Source organism: Trichosurus vulpecula, chromosome 7, assembly GCF_011100635.1.
Source record: "Trichosurus vulpecula isolate mTriVul1 chromosome 7, mTriVul1.pri, whole genome shotgun sequence".
NCBI lineage: Eukaryota > Metazoa > Chordata > Mammalia > Diprotodontia > Phalangeridae > Trichosurus > Trichosurus vulpecula.
In genome coordinates, this window is record NC_050579.1 from 235,498,770 (window position 1) to 235,515,083 (window position 16,314).

At 37.6% G+C, this 16,314-nt stretch overlaps 1 protein-coding gene across 2 annotated transcripts in view; it reads right to left on the reverse strand.

Annotated features, from left to right (window-relative positions):
- Positions 1–16,314, reverse strand: part of LOC118856385 (CD2 associated protein) — a 165,882-nt gene that overhangs the window by 106,159 nt on the left and 43,409 nt on the right. For both annotated transcript variants that reach the window (XM_036766673.1, XM_036766674.1), the window contains one exon: positions 1,655–1,815. In XM_036766673.1, the coding sequence (XP_036622568.1) occupies positions 1,655–1,815 (161 nt within the window). The remainder of the gene's footprint in view (positions 1–1,654; positions 1,816–16,314) is intronic.

A 16,314-nucleotide genomic window follows, 5' to 3' on the forward strand; every position in this document is an offset into this window, starting at 1 on the left:
TTATGATTCTAGGATCCTTCCATCAAAGTACAAACAAGTGATCTTCTAGTGTTTGCTTGAATATCCCCACTGACACAGAGACTGACAAGGCACTTTTTCATTCCATTTTTAGAGTTTTATAAAATCATGGTTGACAATGTACCAAAATCTGTCATCTAATAACTTCTACATACCAATACTTGTTTCAATACTACTTCAAAAGTACCATGATAATATCTAGCTATATTATTTCTTAATCTAGCAATACAGTAATTCTATCAAAAGAAGAGATGAGAAAGTCTACCAGGCCTGGATAAAACACCTGCTGACTCCTATAGACTTATCTCGCATTCTAAATGTTCACAGGTGATCTATTTAATAACCGATTCTAGGTGGTGCTATGGCAAGAGCACTGTGCCTCAGAATAAAAGTATGCATGGTATGGTTCTCTCTCTCTCTCACACGCACACACGCACACACGCGCGCGCACACACACACACACACACACACACACTCTAACTGTGTGAAAGCCTTCTATAGTGGGGAGGGAGAAAGGAAGACATTTTGGAACTCAAAAGGTAACAACAGTAAATTAATTTAATTAAAAAAAAACTGGCCTCGGACTCTTAGTAGCTGTATGACTGGGCAAATCACTTAACCTGTTTTTCTCAGTTACCTCAACTGTAAAATGGGGATGATAAGAGCACCTAAAATCCAAGAGTTGTTGTGAGGATCAGATGAGGTAACATTTGTAAATGACTTCGCACAGGGCCTAGAATATGGTAGTCACTATAATTAATGATAATAATAATCCTGAAATTTTTCTGAGTTCTATCAGCAGGTTCACTGGTCTATACTGGATTCTTTCTTGAAAATCAAAACTTGAGTATTTAAGTAGAAAAGAAATATGAAGTACTGTAGTATTTGGGTTATATAAGATTAATCTAACTAACACCATTTTTATAATTATTGTGAGCATTAAGAGTTCTTGTAGAAATACTGCTTTTTAATGCAATGCTGATAGGTACAAAAACTATCCCAAGGTTAAAAAAAAAAACAAGACAAAACAAAATAGATCAGTTCTATAATGCAAAAAGCATATAACGAGGCACTTTCTCATTAAAAATATTAACAATATATAAAATCTTGTCAATAGGAAGTTTGATGTAGTGAATAGTGCGCTGAACTTTAAGTCAAGAAAATCTGAATTTGAATCCTTCCTCAGACAATTACTTAGCTGATGACACTGGGTAAGTGATTTAACTTCTCTCAACCTCAGTTCCCTCACCTGTAAAATGAGGATAATAGTATTTATTTAAAGGGTCGTTATGTGGATCAAATGAAATAATATATGTAAAACACTTTGCAAAACTTAAAAAGTTACATAAACATCAGTCATCATTAAAGCATAACTGCTACGTGGATACAGAGACAAAAGAAAACATTTGAAACATGCTATTACTCTTTATAAAGACATCATCACAGCAAGTATACAAAAGCATTGTTACTGCTATCCATCACAGGACAAAAACTCAGCTAAGTAAATAACCTACTCCAAAGTGGTATGAACTCTATTTTAAAAGATAACACCACAGAATTTTTCCTACTACATTTTCTTAACATAAAGCTCCAAATTCCCAGAAGAAATGGGAAAAAGTTATCAAAGACTCCTTACCTTAACAAAATTATCAGGAAACATCCCCCTTCTTCCATTTAATTCCCCTTCTAACCATCCTTCCTCTTCTAGCTTTTTCACATTTCTGATGATATCCCCAACTCGAATGGTCAATTCATCATCATGTACTGCATCATAGTCATACTCCACAATATAGTCAACTGAAAGAGGGAAAAAAGCAAGTGACAACAATCAGTAATGATTTATAAAATAATCAAAATACTAGATGCTAGATGATGTTATTACTTAACCACTAAGAAATTAAAATTTATTCCAATCACCTAAAATTAATAAACCCAACAAAAAAGTTCCTTTTGGAGGAATCTGAAGTCTCTAACCTATTAGAAATCTCTCATCTTTTTCTATTGGGGAAAATAAGTTTCAATTTTTATAAGCTTTTATTATTTTTTTAGTTGGCATGTGTGTTTGGTGAGGAAGAGAGAGAATAAGTCTTTAAGGCCCCTGTTAGCTCTGCTATGCAGTTTTTCAAAAATTGTTTTAATTTTCTTATAATTTACTAAAAAGAATATTGATCAACACAATTAGTGACTTTGCTCAGACTCCTTAAGTCTTTGTTCAATAAAGTAAAGGACATAAATTATTTAAGAAAAAACTCTTATTTGACAACTGCTGAGAAAAAGTGAAAAGTACATTGGCAGAAATCAGTTTTATCATATGCAACAACAAAGTTAAGATGGATATACAAACTAGACATAAAATGTTAACACCATAAAAAAAATTACAAGAGCACTAGATCAAGTACATAGAGAGGAGAGCTGGCCTGGAAGCCAAGAAGACCTGGATTCGAGTTTGGTCTCTGATATATACTAGCTATGTAATCCTACACAAACCACTTAAACCCATCAGAACTCTAAAAGTTGACAAAAAGAAAGAGGGAGGTAATCACCAGAGTTCTTATATCAAGGAAATGTTGCAGTCCCTCTCTCAATTCAAAATATATAAGGAAATAGCACAAATACTTAAGACCTATAACCATTCTCACAGATGAGTGGTCAGAAGCTTTGAAGTGTTTTATTTTATGTTTCTTTGTTTTTCTACTTCATTCTACATACAGTTCTCCAAAAATGAATGAGTCGATTATGAAAGAATACTCCAAATCACTACTAAGATAAAAGTAAATTAAAACAATTCTTCACAGTCAGGAAACTGGAAAAGATAACAACAGATGGAATTAGTCAATGTTGGAAGGGCTATAAAGAAGATATGCACCTTAATATATAGTTAGTGAGACTGTGAATTGGTTTAACCATTCAGGAAAGCAATTTGTAAATGTGTTTTTTTTTTAAGTGACAACATAACCTTTGCCACTTCTGCATATACATCCTAATGAGCTCAAAACTAGAAAGGTCCTACACATATATATGTAGAGTGCCAGACAATTTCAGGAAACTCAAGTTCAAGTTCTACACCTCAGTCACATTTACTACGCCTATGGATCTCAGACAAGTTGCATAACTTACAGCCCCAGTTCCCTTATCTGTAAAATTGGAAATAAAAATATCACTTGCCTTACAGTTGTTAGGTGAGGGTCAAATGAGGTACAATACATTAAAGCCCTTTGCAAATCTTTTTCCCCCCACTTAATAGTATGTTATTTTTTCCAATTACATCCAAAGATAATTTTTAATATTCACTTTTATAAGACTTTGAGCTCCAAATTTTTTTCTCCCTCCCTCCCTTTCCCCTGCCCTTTGCAAATCTTAAAGAATTATATAAATATTGAGCAAATTGGTTCATGAATGTAATGTAATATTGCCAAGCCAGAAGAACAAAATGCAGAATTCAAAAAAGCATGGAAAGACAAATGAACTGATTAAAGTAAAGCAGTAAGAATCAGGAAAACCACAAACATATTTACACAACTATAGAAATGTACATGGAAAGAAAAAAAAAACTGAACATTGTATAAATATAATGACTAAGTTTTGCATTACAGAATAGTTCAGAAAATGCAATCCCCTCTCCTCTTTGTAAAGGCAGAAGTCTATGGTGTAAAATATCACCTATACTGGCAGTCACAAGCAATATGGTAATTGACTTGCTATATTATATAGTCTTTTTTAATCTTCTAAAAGAAAAAATCCTTTTTACAAGTGATAGTATTCTGGGGCAGGAAAGAACAAATAGATTTGGCAAAAACAATGGTATAAAAGTATATCCATAAAAATAGGATTACCTGACCAAAAAATTAAATTCCAACGCATAAAACGTCAAAACTTTTATTCATATCCTCATAAGTCTCTATAAGTTCCATGTAAATTTTTTTTGTCCATTCATTCCTATTGAATTATACTCTTATATATGGGGTTGAGAACCTTTTTCGAGTCATGGTCCTCTGGAAGTTTCATGAAACTTATGGACTTCTCAGAAAAAATGTTTTTATGTGCATAATGTAAAATACATGGGATTACATAGCAAACTAATTATGTTTATTTTTTTCTCCAAGTTCACTTAAGGTTCCATGGACCCTTCGTTATAATGAAGAAAATGAGAATGAGGGAAAGAAATCCCTTTTAGGAAAAAGATGCAAAAAATTAAAAAAAAAAAACAAGACAGACTGAAGGGGAAGAAAGAAAGTGCAATTTTATCTTGCTACTTAACTGAAGGGGCAAGCAGAGAAGAATTAGATTAACTACATGTAAGAAAAAAAGATTATAAACCTCAGCCTTATGTGGTCATAATTAGCATGTGCTATGACCTTCTGTTTCTTTTTTCCAAGAAAATTTTATCATTTATGTTTACATTATGTCTCTCATACTTATCTATTTTAATTTCATCACAATATTTTATTAATTAGTATATCACAACTTATCTGATCATTTCCCTATTGTAGGACCTTTACACTGAAATTGCAAAACTCTTGAAGAAAGCAATACTGCTACAAAGATCTCTGAAAAGACAGCTCTTGTGGTTTTTGATAATATTGTCTGATTATTCTCCTATTACCCCAAAAAGATTCTAAAAGTTTACAATTCACCCAAAAATTAACAGTTCTCTATACGTCACACAACAATGAATTTAATTATTTTTAATTATTTTTGCTAATTTGACAAGAGTGAGGTAGAAGCTTAAAGTTGTTTTAATTTACATCTCTCTGGGAGGGAGGACAACAAAAATTAGAGGGAAAAGGAAAGACTTCATGTCAGACATGGTGCCTGAACTCCATCTTGAATGAAGAAAGATTCTATTAGGGAGAGACGAGGAGGAAACATATGCTTTACAGGCATGGGGGTGGGAGGTAGTGAAAAGTCACAGATACAAGAGTCAGAGTACAGTGTATATATAATAGAATAGAGAAGCCAGTTTGGCAGGATCACTTTTATGGGGAATACTGTACAATATACAGTGACAGTGGAAAGATTGGTTGGGGTAAAGTCGTGAAGGGTTTTATACCTTTTATAAGCCTAATAAGAGTTTATATTTCAAAGATGGTAGTGTAAAAACAGGGACTTTCTTGAGCTCTCCCCCAAATTCCTCCAAAAACCTGTAAAAAATGACTCTAAACAAATTCCAGAGCTACAAAACCCACAAAATGACAGAGTGAAACAAGTCTCTAGCCCAAGATAGCCTGGATGGTCACTGGGAAGGGTCTATCGCACCTTGCTGGGAGCAGAGCACAGCCCAGCATGGGCCCTACCAGGACAGACCAGGCAGGCAGAGCAGGCCTCAGGACACTGAATCACTGGCAGCTGTGGTAGTTTCCAGACTTCTCAACCCACAAACGCCAAAGACAACAGAGCAGGTCAGTGGGAAAACTGTTGGACCTTGGTGAGAGAAGTCTGCGCAGTCCAGCCACAGGCCAAGAGCAGTGGAGGTGGCAGCTGCTTCCGGAGCTCCAGGCCCACAGACAGTGGAGGAAATCAGGCGGCTGATCAGAGCAGGAGTGCAGGGATCTCTCTGCAGGTGCTGAGGCAGCGTTCTCTTGCTTTGCCCTGCTTGGATCTGGGTCACAGTCCTGGTTGGTGGTCCTTGGGGGAAGGAGGAGTGCTAGTGTGGCAGAGCTCATAGTGGATGTGGAGAGAGAGCCCTCCTGGTAGTTACATAGCAGAAAAGAGTGCTTGTACTCACAAACTAGAGCACAGGCCAGGAGAGGAGTATCATACCACCTTGGCATAGAAGTAGCTCTGAAAACAGCAGGGCAAAAATCCCTGAAGCTTGGAACAGAGCACTCTCTACTCTGAAAATAGTCATGCCCTGACAAAGAGCTCAAAAGTCAAGTAATTGGCTGAGAAAATAAGCAGGCAGCATAAAAGGACTCGGACTATAGATACTTTGGTGACAAAGAAAATCAAAACATAGAGCAAGAAGAGGTCAACAAAGTCAAAGAGCCTACATCAAAAGCCTACAAGAAAAATATGAATTGGTCTCAGGCCATGGAAGTGCTCAAAAAGGATTTGGAAAAGCAAGTAAAAGAAGTAGAGGGGGAAATTGGGAAGAGAAATGAGAGTGATGCAAGAAAATCATGAAAAATGAGTCAACAGCTTGCTAAAGGAGATGCAAAAAAAACACTGAAGAAAACAACATCTTAAAAGATAGACTAACTCAAATGGCAAAAAAAAAGGTCCAAAAAGCCAGTGAGGAGAATGCCTTAAAAGGCAGAATTAGCCAAATGGAAAAGGAGGTCCAAAAGACCACTGAAGAAAACAATGCCCAGAACGGAGCAAGTGGAAGCTAGTGACTTTATGAGAAATCAAGATATTATAAAACAAAACCAAAAGAATGGAAAAAATGGAAGACAATGTGAAATATTTCATTGGAAAAACCACTGACCTGGAAAATAGATCCAGGAGAGATAATTTTAAAATTACTGGACTACCTGAAAGCCATGATCAAAAAAAGAGCCTAGAAACCATCTTTCAAAAAATTATCAATGAAAACTGCCCTGATATTCTAGAACCAGAGGGTAAAATAGAAACTGAAAGAATCCACCAATCACCTCTTGAAAAAGATCTCAAAAAGAAAACTCCTAGGAATATTGCAACCAAATTCCAGAGTTCCCAGGTCAAGGAGAAAATATTGCAAGTAACCAGAAAGAAACAATTCAAGTCTTAAGGAAACACAAGTAGGATAACACAAGATCTAGCAGCTTCTACACTAAGGGATGGAAGGGCTTGGAATACGATATTCCGGAGGTCAATGGAGCTAGGATTAAAACCAAGAATCATCTACCCAGCAAAACTGAGTATAATATTTCAGAGCAAAATACTGACTTTCAACCATTCTTGATGAAAAGACCATAGCTGAATAGAAAATCTGACTTTCAAATACAAGAATCAAGAGAAGCATAAAAAGGTAAATAAGAGAAATCATAAAGGACTTACTAAGGTTGAACTGTTTATATTCCTACATGTAAAGATAATATTTATAACTCATGAGACCTTTCTCAGTATTAGTTGAAGGGAATATACAAATGTATACACACACACACACACACACACATGTATACAAATGTATACACACACACATAGAAAGAAAGAGAGACAGAGAGACAGACGGGGGGAGGGGTGGCATACGGCGAGTTGAATATGAAGGGAAGATATCTAAAAGAATAAAATTAAGGGGTGAGAGAGGAACATATTGGGAAAAGGAGAAAGAGAGAGATAGAATGGGGTAAATTACCTCACATAAAAGTGGCATGAAAAAGCTTTTATAACGGAAGGGAAGAAGAGGTAGGTGAAAGGGAATGAGTGAACCTTGCTCTCATCAGATTTGTTTTAAGGATGAAATAACATACACATCCAACTGGGTATCTTACCCTACAGTTAAGTAAGGGGGAAAGGAATAAGAGAGGGGGGTGATAAAAGGGAGGGCAGATTGGGGGAGGAGGTAGTCAAAAGCAAACACTTTTTAAAAGGGACAGGGTCAAAGGAGAAAATTGAATAAAGAGGAACAAGGATAGGATAGAGGGAAAATAGTCTTTCACAACATGACTATTATGGAAGTGTTTTGCATAATGATACATGCATAACCTATATTGAATTGCTTGCCTTCTCAAAGAGAGTGGGTGGAGAAGGAAGAAGGGAGAGAATTTGGAAATCAAAGTTCTAAAAACAAATGTTTAAAAAAAATTGTTTTTACATGCAACTGGAAAATAAGATATACAGGCAGTGGGGTATAGAAATCTATCTTGCCCTACAATAAAGTAAGGGGAAAGAGATGGGGGCGGGGGGAATGGGGTGATAGAAGGGAGGACAGAATGGGGAAAGGGACAATCAGAATACATGCTATCTTAGGGTGAGGGGGAGGGTTAAAATTTGTAACTCAAAATCTTGGGGAAATGAATGTTGAAAACCAAAAATAAAAAATAAAATAAAATAAAAAATAAAAAAATTTAAAAGTAAAAGAAAAAATATTAAAAAATATTTTTAAAGAGTTTATATTTTATCCCAGAGACATAGGGACACAATGAAGTTTACTTAGAAGGGAAGTGACATAATGAAATGTGGGCAGTTGTATAAAGGATGGACTGGAATGGGGAAGTACTTAAGGCATGAAGACAAATTAGGAGAATATTTTAATATCCAGAAGGGGTCGGTTGTAAGAGATGTTACGGAGGTAGAAAAAGCAGTATTTGGCAACTGAGTGGGTATGTGAGGTGAGGGAGAATGAGAAATAAAGATTATGGTTATGAACCGGGTTACTGGACATAAACAGAAAAATTTAGAAGATTTTAGAAGAAAATTTGATAGGTTCAAATAGGGGGCAGAGAAGAGAATCAGTTCTGTTATGGACATGATAAGCTTAAAATGTCTCTGGAACACATCTAGTTTGAAATAATTTAATAAACAATTTACGCTTCTAAACAGGAGCTCAAGGAGTCTTGATTTATGGATCTATTTGCATAAGGATGACAAAATTATTGGAGTTAATGAGGTCACCAAGACAGTATAAAGAAAGGGGGACCAGAGCAGTGTCCTTCATATACTGCTAGGCTCCCTAGAAGGAAAAGTAACTCCTAACATCTCAAAGAAAAAGGTCTATAGGAGAGAATGAGTGAAGTAACAAAGGACTGAAAATAAAGTGGGGGAAAGGGCAATCTTGGTTCAGTGGTGGGAGGGGTTTCTGCTGAAGAACATTCCCAGAGGGGAGAGAGATATTTTATAATAAGACCTTAGTAACATCCTTATGAAGAAGCCTGTCTACCCCAAATGAATCGACACCAGTACCTTGAAAACCTTAACCAGATGCAGACTCCTTTTCTCCCTCCTTATAATTTCTCATTTTTCAATAAACACTTCAAACAAATCTGATTGTTAAAGATGACAAAAAGGAAAAATGACAATTGTTGGAGCAGTTCTGGGAGAAAAGGAACAGCAATTCATTGTTGGGGAAGAAATGAATCCATCTAACCATTCTGGAAAGCAATTTAAAAACCATACCCAAAGACACTAAAAAGAGGATAAAGAACAGGATCTATATCCACAAAAATATGTATCAAATCATTTTTTCAACCAAGAAATAGAAACAATGTTCTCATCAAGTGGGAAATGGATGAACAAATTTTAGTATATGAATGTAATAAAATAACATTGTATCATAAAAAATGACAAAAAGAATGAAGAAAAACTTGAGAAAAACAATACTGATGCACACTGAATTGAGCAGACCAAGATAATAATTTATACAGTGACTATAACGACATAAAAGAAAACAATTCTGAAAGACTCAAGAGCTCTGATGAATGCAAACAGTTTCAAGTACAGCCAGTTCTTAACCCTTCCTAGGCCTAGGGTGGCCCTAACCCCTCCATGGCTCTGCAAGGGTTCCCATGCCCTCTAGCTAGAGCAACTTTAGTACCTGACCCTAACTGGCCCAGAGAGTCAAATTTGCATAATGCAAATTTATGTAAAGCAAGAACTGCCAGTGCCCTATTTTATTTGTTCCTTTTAATAGTATAAGGTAGACTGGATAGGATATTGATAAACGTATTTTACACTGACGAAAATGGAGCTCAGAGATTCAATGACTTTTAGATTTCAATGACTTATAAGGGCACTGGTTTCACGAAAACAAGAGAAATGGAAAATCTATTACCCTAGGCAACAGTATAGTACATCCTAGACTAAATTACAAACTTAAATAATGAAAAGATGTCATACAATTGAAATAAGTAATATGTTCAACGAAAATTCCAAAGCAAAATTAGTAACGAATTTTAAGTCTGAAAAATTCATAGATAGATATGGCAGTTTCTAGTCTGAAAATGATCTATAAGTTTTGGGATCAAACTACCCCCCATCTTAGGAACAGACAATGCTGATCACTAAATATTCAGCAACGGAAAGATGGGTGGCCTCATTTCAATGTGCTGTTTCATCAGCCAACAAGCTTTGAACCTTTTATTCTTGCTATGATCCCATAGAGAATGCTGCATTTTTGTCAGAAATACTTTATGGCAAATAATTCAACTGTTACAATTGTAGAAGTCTGAACCTGAAAGGGACCCTTTGAGACAATCCAGTCCAATCACCTTGATTTACAGGTGAAAAATATGAGACCTTAAAAAAAAGTAACTTGTCCAAGGTTATACAGCTAGTCAGCAGCAGAGCCAAAGGGAACTAGAATTTAGGTCTTATCTCATCAAAAGCTTTTTCCCCTACATGGACTAATTCCCTCAAACATTAAAACCAAGGCCCATAACAGATTGCTTACTATACAATAAGATCAAGATTAGAAACACTGGGGAAATAAATCATCATTCAAAATCATTTTTTAATCTGGATATCAGTATAGCAAAAGAGAAAGAAATTAATATCTCACTGATCATCCTTTTTCAACAGGGAAAGGGTCTGGGAGGGCAGAAAAATCAGGACCATCAAGGAGAGATGTTTGGTATAAAATGTTTAATAAAAAATAAATAAAATGCTTAAGCAAGTTTTGGCCTGGCCTGGAGCTGTTTGTAGGAGTTGTCAATTCTGCCTTATATAAAGTAGACACAAGCCAAAGAGCTGTCATTTTAGACAGGTTCCATTGTGTCTAAGATAATGTTGTAGAGAAAGGAAATAATTTTCTTATCCTCTGGGGAGAGAAATCAATTATTTTTAACTGTTATTCCCAGCCATGAAACATTCCAGTAACTGGTAGCAGGCTTTCAGAATGTCAATATGACCACATATTCTCTTCTAGACTGTTGCCAACCACATGCTTCAAATCGTCACCAACACTGGCAAGGACTAAGACAGTGGGTGCTCCATCCACAGGCACAGAGATCTTCAAGTTAGTGGTAGCTCCCTTTATTAGTGGAAATTTAATCATTCAGAGCTAGTCCTCAGGCACATAAATGATAACTTCAGAAAGAACAACAAAACTCTGCAATCTTTCCAGATGACATGTCTTTGACAGACCTCGCCTCAGGAAAAGTTCACAAAGACTATAGAATCTAAACAGACTCCTCAGGTAGCAAAAGGAACTAGATTTGTAGTGAAAAAAGCAGAGCAACAGAAAAAGCTACACCTCTGGAGAGTGACTCCCAAAGCAACTGAGCTGAGTGTTACTTCATTAACCACAGCAGGGAGATGAAGGTCTGGTTGGACTATGTTGTACAGAAACAGAAAAAGACAATGCTTACCAGCTCTCTGGCTCCAGGATTAACATTTATGTAACAGCCAGCCAGTCAGTGCCTGATGGGCACTGAACGAAGGAAGCAGTCATGCCAGGGTCAAGGGAAGTTATTTTCCCCCCTCCTCCCTAAGTTGTTAGTGGGAGATCCTAGCTAGAAATTGTGTATCTGAGCCAAGATGGTAGAATAAGAAGTCAAGAAGTAAATTGCTCTCATCCTCCCTTAATGACCTCTGTAAACCCAGAAAATATCACCCCAGGAAAAACCCTGGAACCCAGCAGAAAGACAGTGTGCAGCAGTCTTGTAGCACAGGAAGCTTGGGAGATTAACAGGAAAAGCCCCTCTGGATCTGGGGGAGGGGGAGCAGTACAGGACAGGAGGCATCCCGGTAAGCCAGCAGCAAGGGCACCTCAGCAAACCAAGGGGAGATTCAAAGCCCCAGGGTGGTGGAGCAGGCAAGCACCAATATCAGGATCCCCAACCAGTGCTTCAGCACAGGCAGAGAAACCGGTAGACACCAGCTTGGAGAACACTATGTCCTCTGGCGTTCTCCAGCAGCCAAACCTCCTGGTGCTTCAGCACAACCTCAGCAAGCAGGACTCCAGGAGGCACAGCTCCAGGCTGGCAGACATCCTCCAGCAGCCAAACATTCAAGTACAAGACCTGGGTTAGCAAGCATCCCCTAGGGGCCAGACTCCCTACCCCCATCCCAAGAGTTCCAGTATTGCTGACCACAGCTCAGCACCAGGTAAGGTGGCGAAACCTACAGCCTGTAGGTGCCAGCACCTGAGGCTCCAGCACACAAAGCCAGTGACCAGGTCCCAGGCTCCTAGCACAAGAAGCTTGGGATAGTGACTCCTGCACTCTAGCAGGAGACCTCAATTCTAAAAGCCAAAAATTAGGCAAACACCATGAGCAAAAAGCAGAAACAGACAATGACCATAGATTCTTATTATGGGGACAGGGAAAATCAAGGCACGAATCCTTAAGAGGACAACATTGCCAATATATCTGTAACCAACCTCAAACGGGAATATGAACTGGTCTCAAGTCCAAAAAGCCTTCTTGGAAGAGCTCAAGAAGGATTTTAAAAGTCAAATAAGAGAGATAGAAGAAAAATGGGGAAAAGAAATGAAAGGAATGCAACAGAGTCAATAGCTTGGAAAAGGAAGAACAAAAATTGACTGCTGAAAACAAGTCCTTAAAAAGTAGAACTCGCCAAATTTTGGAAAAGGAGGTACAAAAGCTAACTGAAGAAAACAATTTGTTAAAAATGAGAACTGGACAAGTGGAAGCTAATGACTATGAGATATCAAGAATCAGTCAAGCAGAAACAAAAGAACGAAAAAATAGAAGAAAACATAAAATACCTCACTGGTAAAAGAACTGACCTAAAAAACAGATCCAGGAGAGAAAATGTAAAAATTATTGGTCTACCTGAAAACCATGATGAAAAAATGAACCTGGGCAGCATCTTTCAGCAAATCATCAAGGAAAATTGCCCCGAGGTCCTAGAGCCAGAAGGTAAAATAGTCATCAAAAGATTCCAACCATCACCTCCTGAAAGAGACCCTAAACTGAAAATGCCGAAAATATGGTAACGAAATTCCAAAATTACCAGGTCAAAGAGAAAATACTGCAAGCAGCCAGAAAGAAACAATTTAAATATCATGGAACCACAGTCAGGAGTATGTAGGAACTTGCAGCTTCTACAATTAAAAAACTGGAAGGCTTGGCATAGCAAAGGAGCTTGGATAAGAACCAAGGATCAACTATCCAGCAAAACTGAGCATAATCTTTCAGGATACAAGGTGGATATTCAACAAAATAGGAGACTTCCAAAATTTCCTGATGAAAAGACCAGAGTTCAACAGAAAATTTGATCTTCAAATACAAGATCCAAGAGAGGCATAAAAGGTAAACAGAAAAAAACAACAACATGCCTACAAGGGAAGATGATACTTGAGCACTCTTGAGAACTGTATTGTTATTATGCCATTTAAAAACGATATGCATAGACAAAGGGTGTGGGTATAAACTGACTTTGATGTGATGATAAAAAAAAATCTAACTGAATGGTGAAAACTAAGTACTTGTACTAAGAAGACAGGAAAGGAGGAGGCTGACAAGGGTAGATTACATCACAAGAAAAGGCACAAAAACCTATTACAGTAGAGGGAAAAAAGGGAGGGAGATAAGATTATTTGAACCCTGCTCTCATCAGATTTGGTTCAGAGGGAATAAAATAATCAGTTAGGTACAGAAGTCTAAATTACCCTACAGGAAGTAGGAGGGGAAAGGGGAAAGAAAAGGGAGGGAGTGGATACAAGGGAGGGAAGAAGTAGTAAGGGGAAAGGGGAAGAAAAAGGAGGGGGCTGACAGAAGGGAGAGCAAACTGAGGGAGGTAGCAGTCGAAAGCAAAACTCTAGTGAGGAAGGAAAGGGAGAAAGGAGAGAGAAAAACATAAATGGGGGGGGCAGGATGGAGAGAAAGACAAAGATAGCAATCATAACTGTGAATGTGAATGGGATGAACTCTCCCATTAAATGGAAGCACACAGTACATGATTTAGATACAAAAGCTGATACTGTAATCGAACTAGGAGAGCAAGGAATAGTTTACCTGTCAGATATATGGAGAAGGGAAGAATTTATCACCAAAGGATAGGGAACATTATGAAACGCAAAACAGATGATTTTGATTACATTAAATTGAAAAGTTCTTGCACAAAACAAAGCCAATGCAACCAAGATTAGAAGGCAAGCAGAAAGCTGGGAAACAATTTTTACAACCAGTGTCCCTGATAAAGGCCTCATTTCTAAAATATATAGAGAACTGAGTAAAATTTATAAGAATACAAGTCATTCCCCAACTGATAAATGGTCAAAGGATATGAGCAGGCAGTTTTCAGAGGAAGGATTTAAAGGTATCTATAGGCATATGAAAAAACGCTCTAAGTCGCTATTGATTAAAGAAATGAAAATCAAAACAATTCTGAGGTACCACATCACACCTATCAGATTGGCTAATAGGACAAAATAGGAAAATGATAAATGTTGGAGAAGATATGAGAAAACTGGAATATTAATGCACTGTTGGTGGAGTTGTGACCTGATCCAACCATTCCAGAGGGCAATTTGGAACTATACTCAAAGGGCTCTAAAACTGTGCATATCTTTGACCCAGTAATACCACTTCTAGGTCTGTATCCCAAATTATAGAAACAAGAAAAGGACCCACATGTACAAAAATATTTATAGCAACTCTTCAGATAGCAAAGAACGGGACATTGAGGGGAGGTCCATCAATTGAGGAATGGCTAAACAAGCTGTGGCATATCAATGTAATGGAATACTATTGGGCTATAAGAAATGATAAGCAGCCAGAATTCAGAAAAACCTGGAAAGACTTATGTGAACTGATGCTGAGTGAAATAAGCAGAACCAAATAAGCAGAACCAGAACACTGCACACAGTAACAGCCACACCGTGCAATGACTGACCTTGATAGACTTAGCTCTTCTCAGCAATGCAAAGATCTAAGACAACTCCAAAAGATTCAAGATGGAAAATGCTACCCACATCCAGAGAAAACAACTTTGGAGTCTGAATGCAGATGGAAGCATACTATTTGCTCTCCTTTTCTTGTTTTGTTTCTTCTTCCTCGTGGTTCCTCCCATTAGTTTTGATTCTTCTTTACATCATGACTAATGTGAAAATATGTTTAATATGAATGTATAAGTAGCTGCTATATCAGACTGCACACTGTCTTGGGGAGGGGGGAAAATTCAAAACTCAAAATCTTATGGAAGTGAATGATGAAAACTAAAAATTAATTATTAAAAAAAAGAAAATGACTATCTGCCTGAAGGTTACCCTCTCCTCTTCCAAGCACCACTCAAAATGTTCAGGAGGGAACTCCTAAATTGAGGAATTTCATTCAGCTCTACCTTGTGGATGCTGAGTTTTTCCATTCAGATACAGTAACTTTCTGGACAGTTTTATGGTCTGTGTTGTGGAAGGAATGAGAATAATCTGAGAAAAAGAACAAACTGTGTACTCTACCTTTAATAAGTGACACTCAAACTCTACCAGCCAGCACAAGAAAACCACACTGTTAATCACAAAATCCATTCCAATAAAATTAATGAAACAGAGCTCCAATTCAGAGAGGGAGAGGGGGAGGGAAAGGGAGAGAGGGAAGGGGGGAGGGGAGAGGGAGAGAGACAGAGACAGACAGGAGAGAATGAGGAGAGGAAGAAAAAAGAGGATAGATAAGGAGGAAAGATAGGAAGATAAAAGGAAAGAAAGGAAGGAGAGGGAGAGAGGAGGCAAGAGGAAAAGGAGACGGAGGGGGAAGGGGAATAGAAGAGGAAAAGGGAGAAAGAGTGGAAGAGACAGCCAGAGGGACAGAGAGAGATGCAAAGGGAGAGGGAGACACTATGCCAGTGGTTTCAAACTAAAAGAGAAATGGGTGTCACACTAAAATAGAAATAGGCCCACTAATCTATATATAAATCTTAATGTCTGAAACCTTTTTTTTTAAATCACAAATCACTCCAGCTCTCATAGATGGGCCAATAACGTAATGAATGTAAATAGCCAGAAACCCTAAGGGTCTGCCAGTCCCAAATGGATTTGTTTATTTGTTTTTGGAAGAGAAGCCATTCTCTGCCTCTTTTCTTACCTAGCTTTAATCACTGAATGGGCTTTGCCTCAGTCAAACTGAGACTTGGTAAAGACCTTAGCTTGAAAAGGCCAAGGGCCCCAATGCATCCTAGGCCATCTCCAGTCATCCTGATCTATATCTTGCCACTGGACCCAGATGGTTCTAGAGGAGAAAGTGACTTTGCACAGCCCTCCCTTATTTAAATCCAATTCTCTTGCAAATCATGGCATCACCTCCCTAATGTCATGGTCTTTTGAGAACGAAGGACAAACACCAAAAAACCCCAACAGTCACGTGTTGCTTTCTTTTAAAATGTAATGTTATAGTAAAATTGTAACAATGATCAAAGACTCAGCTACTCTGATCAAAACAATGAACCAGGGCAATTTCAAAGGACCCATGACAGGGACGG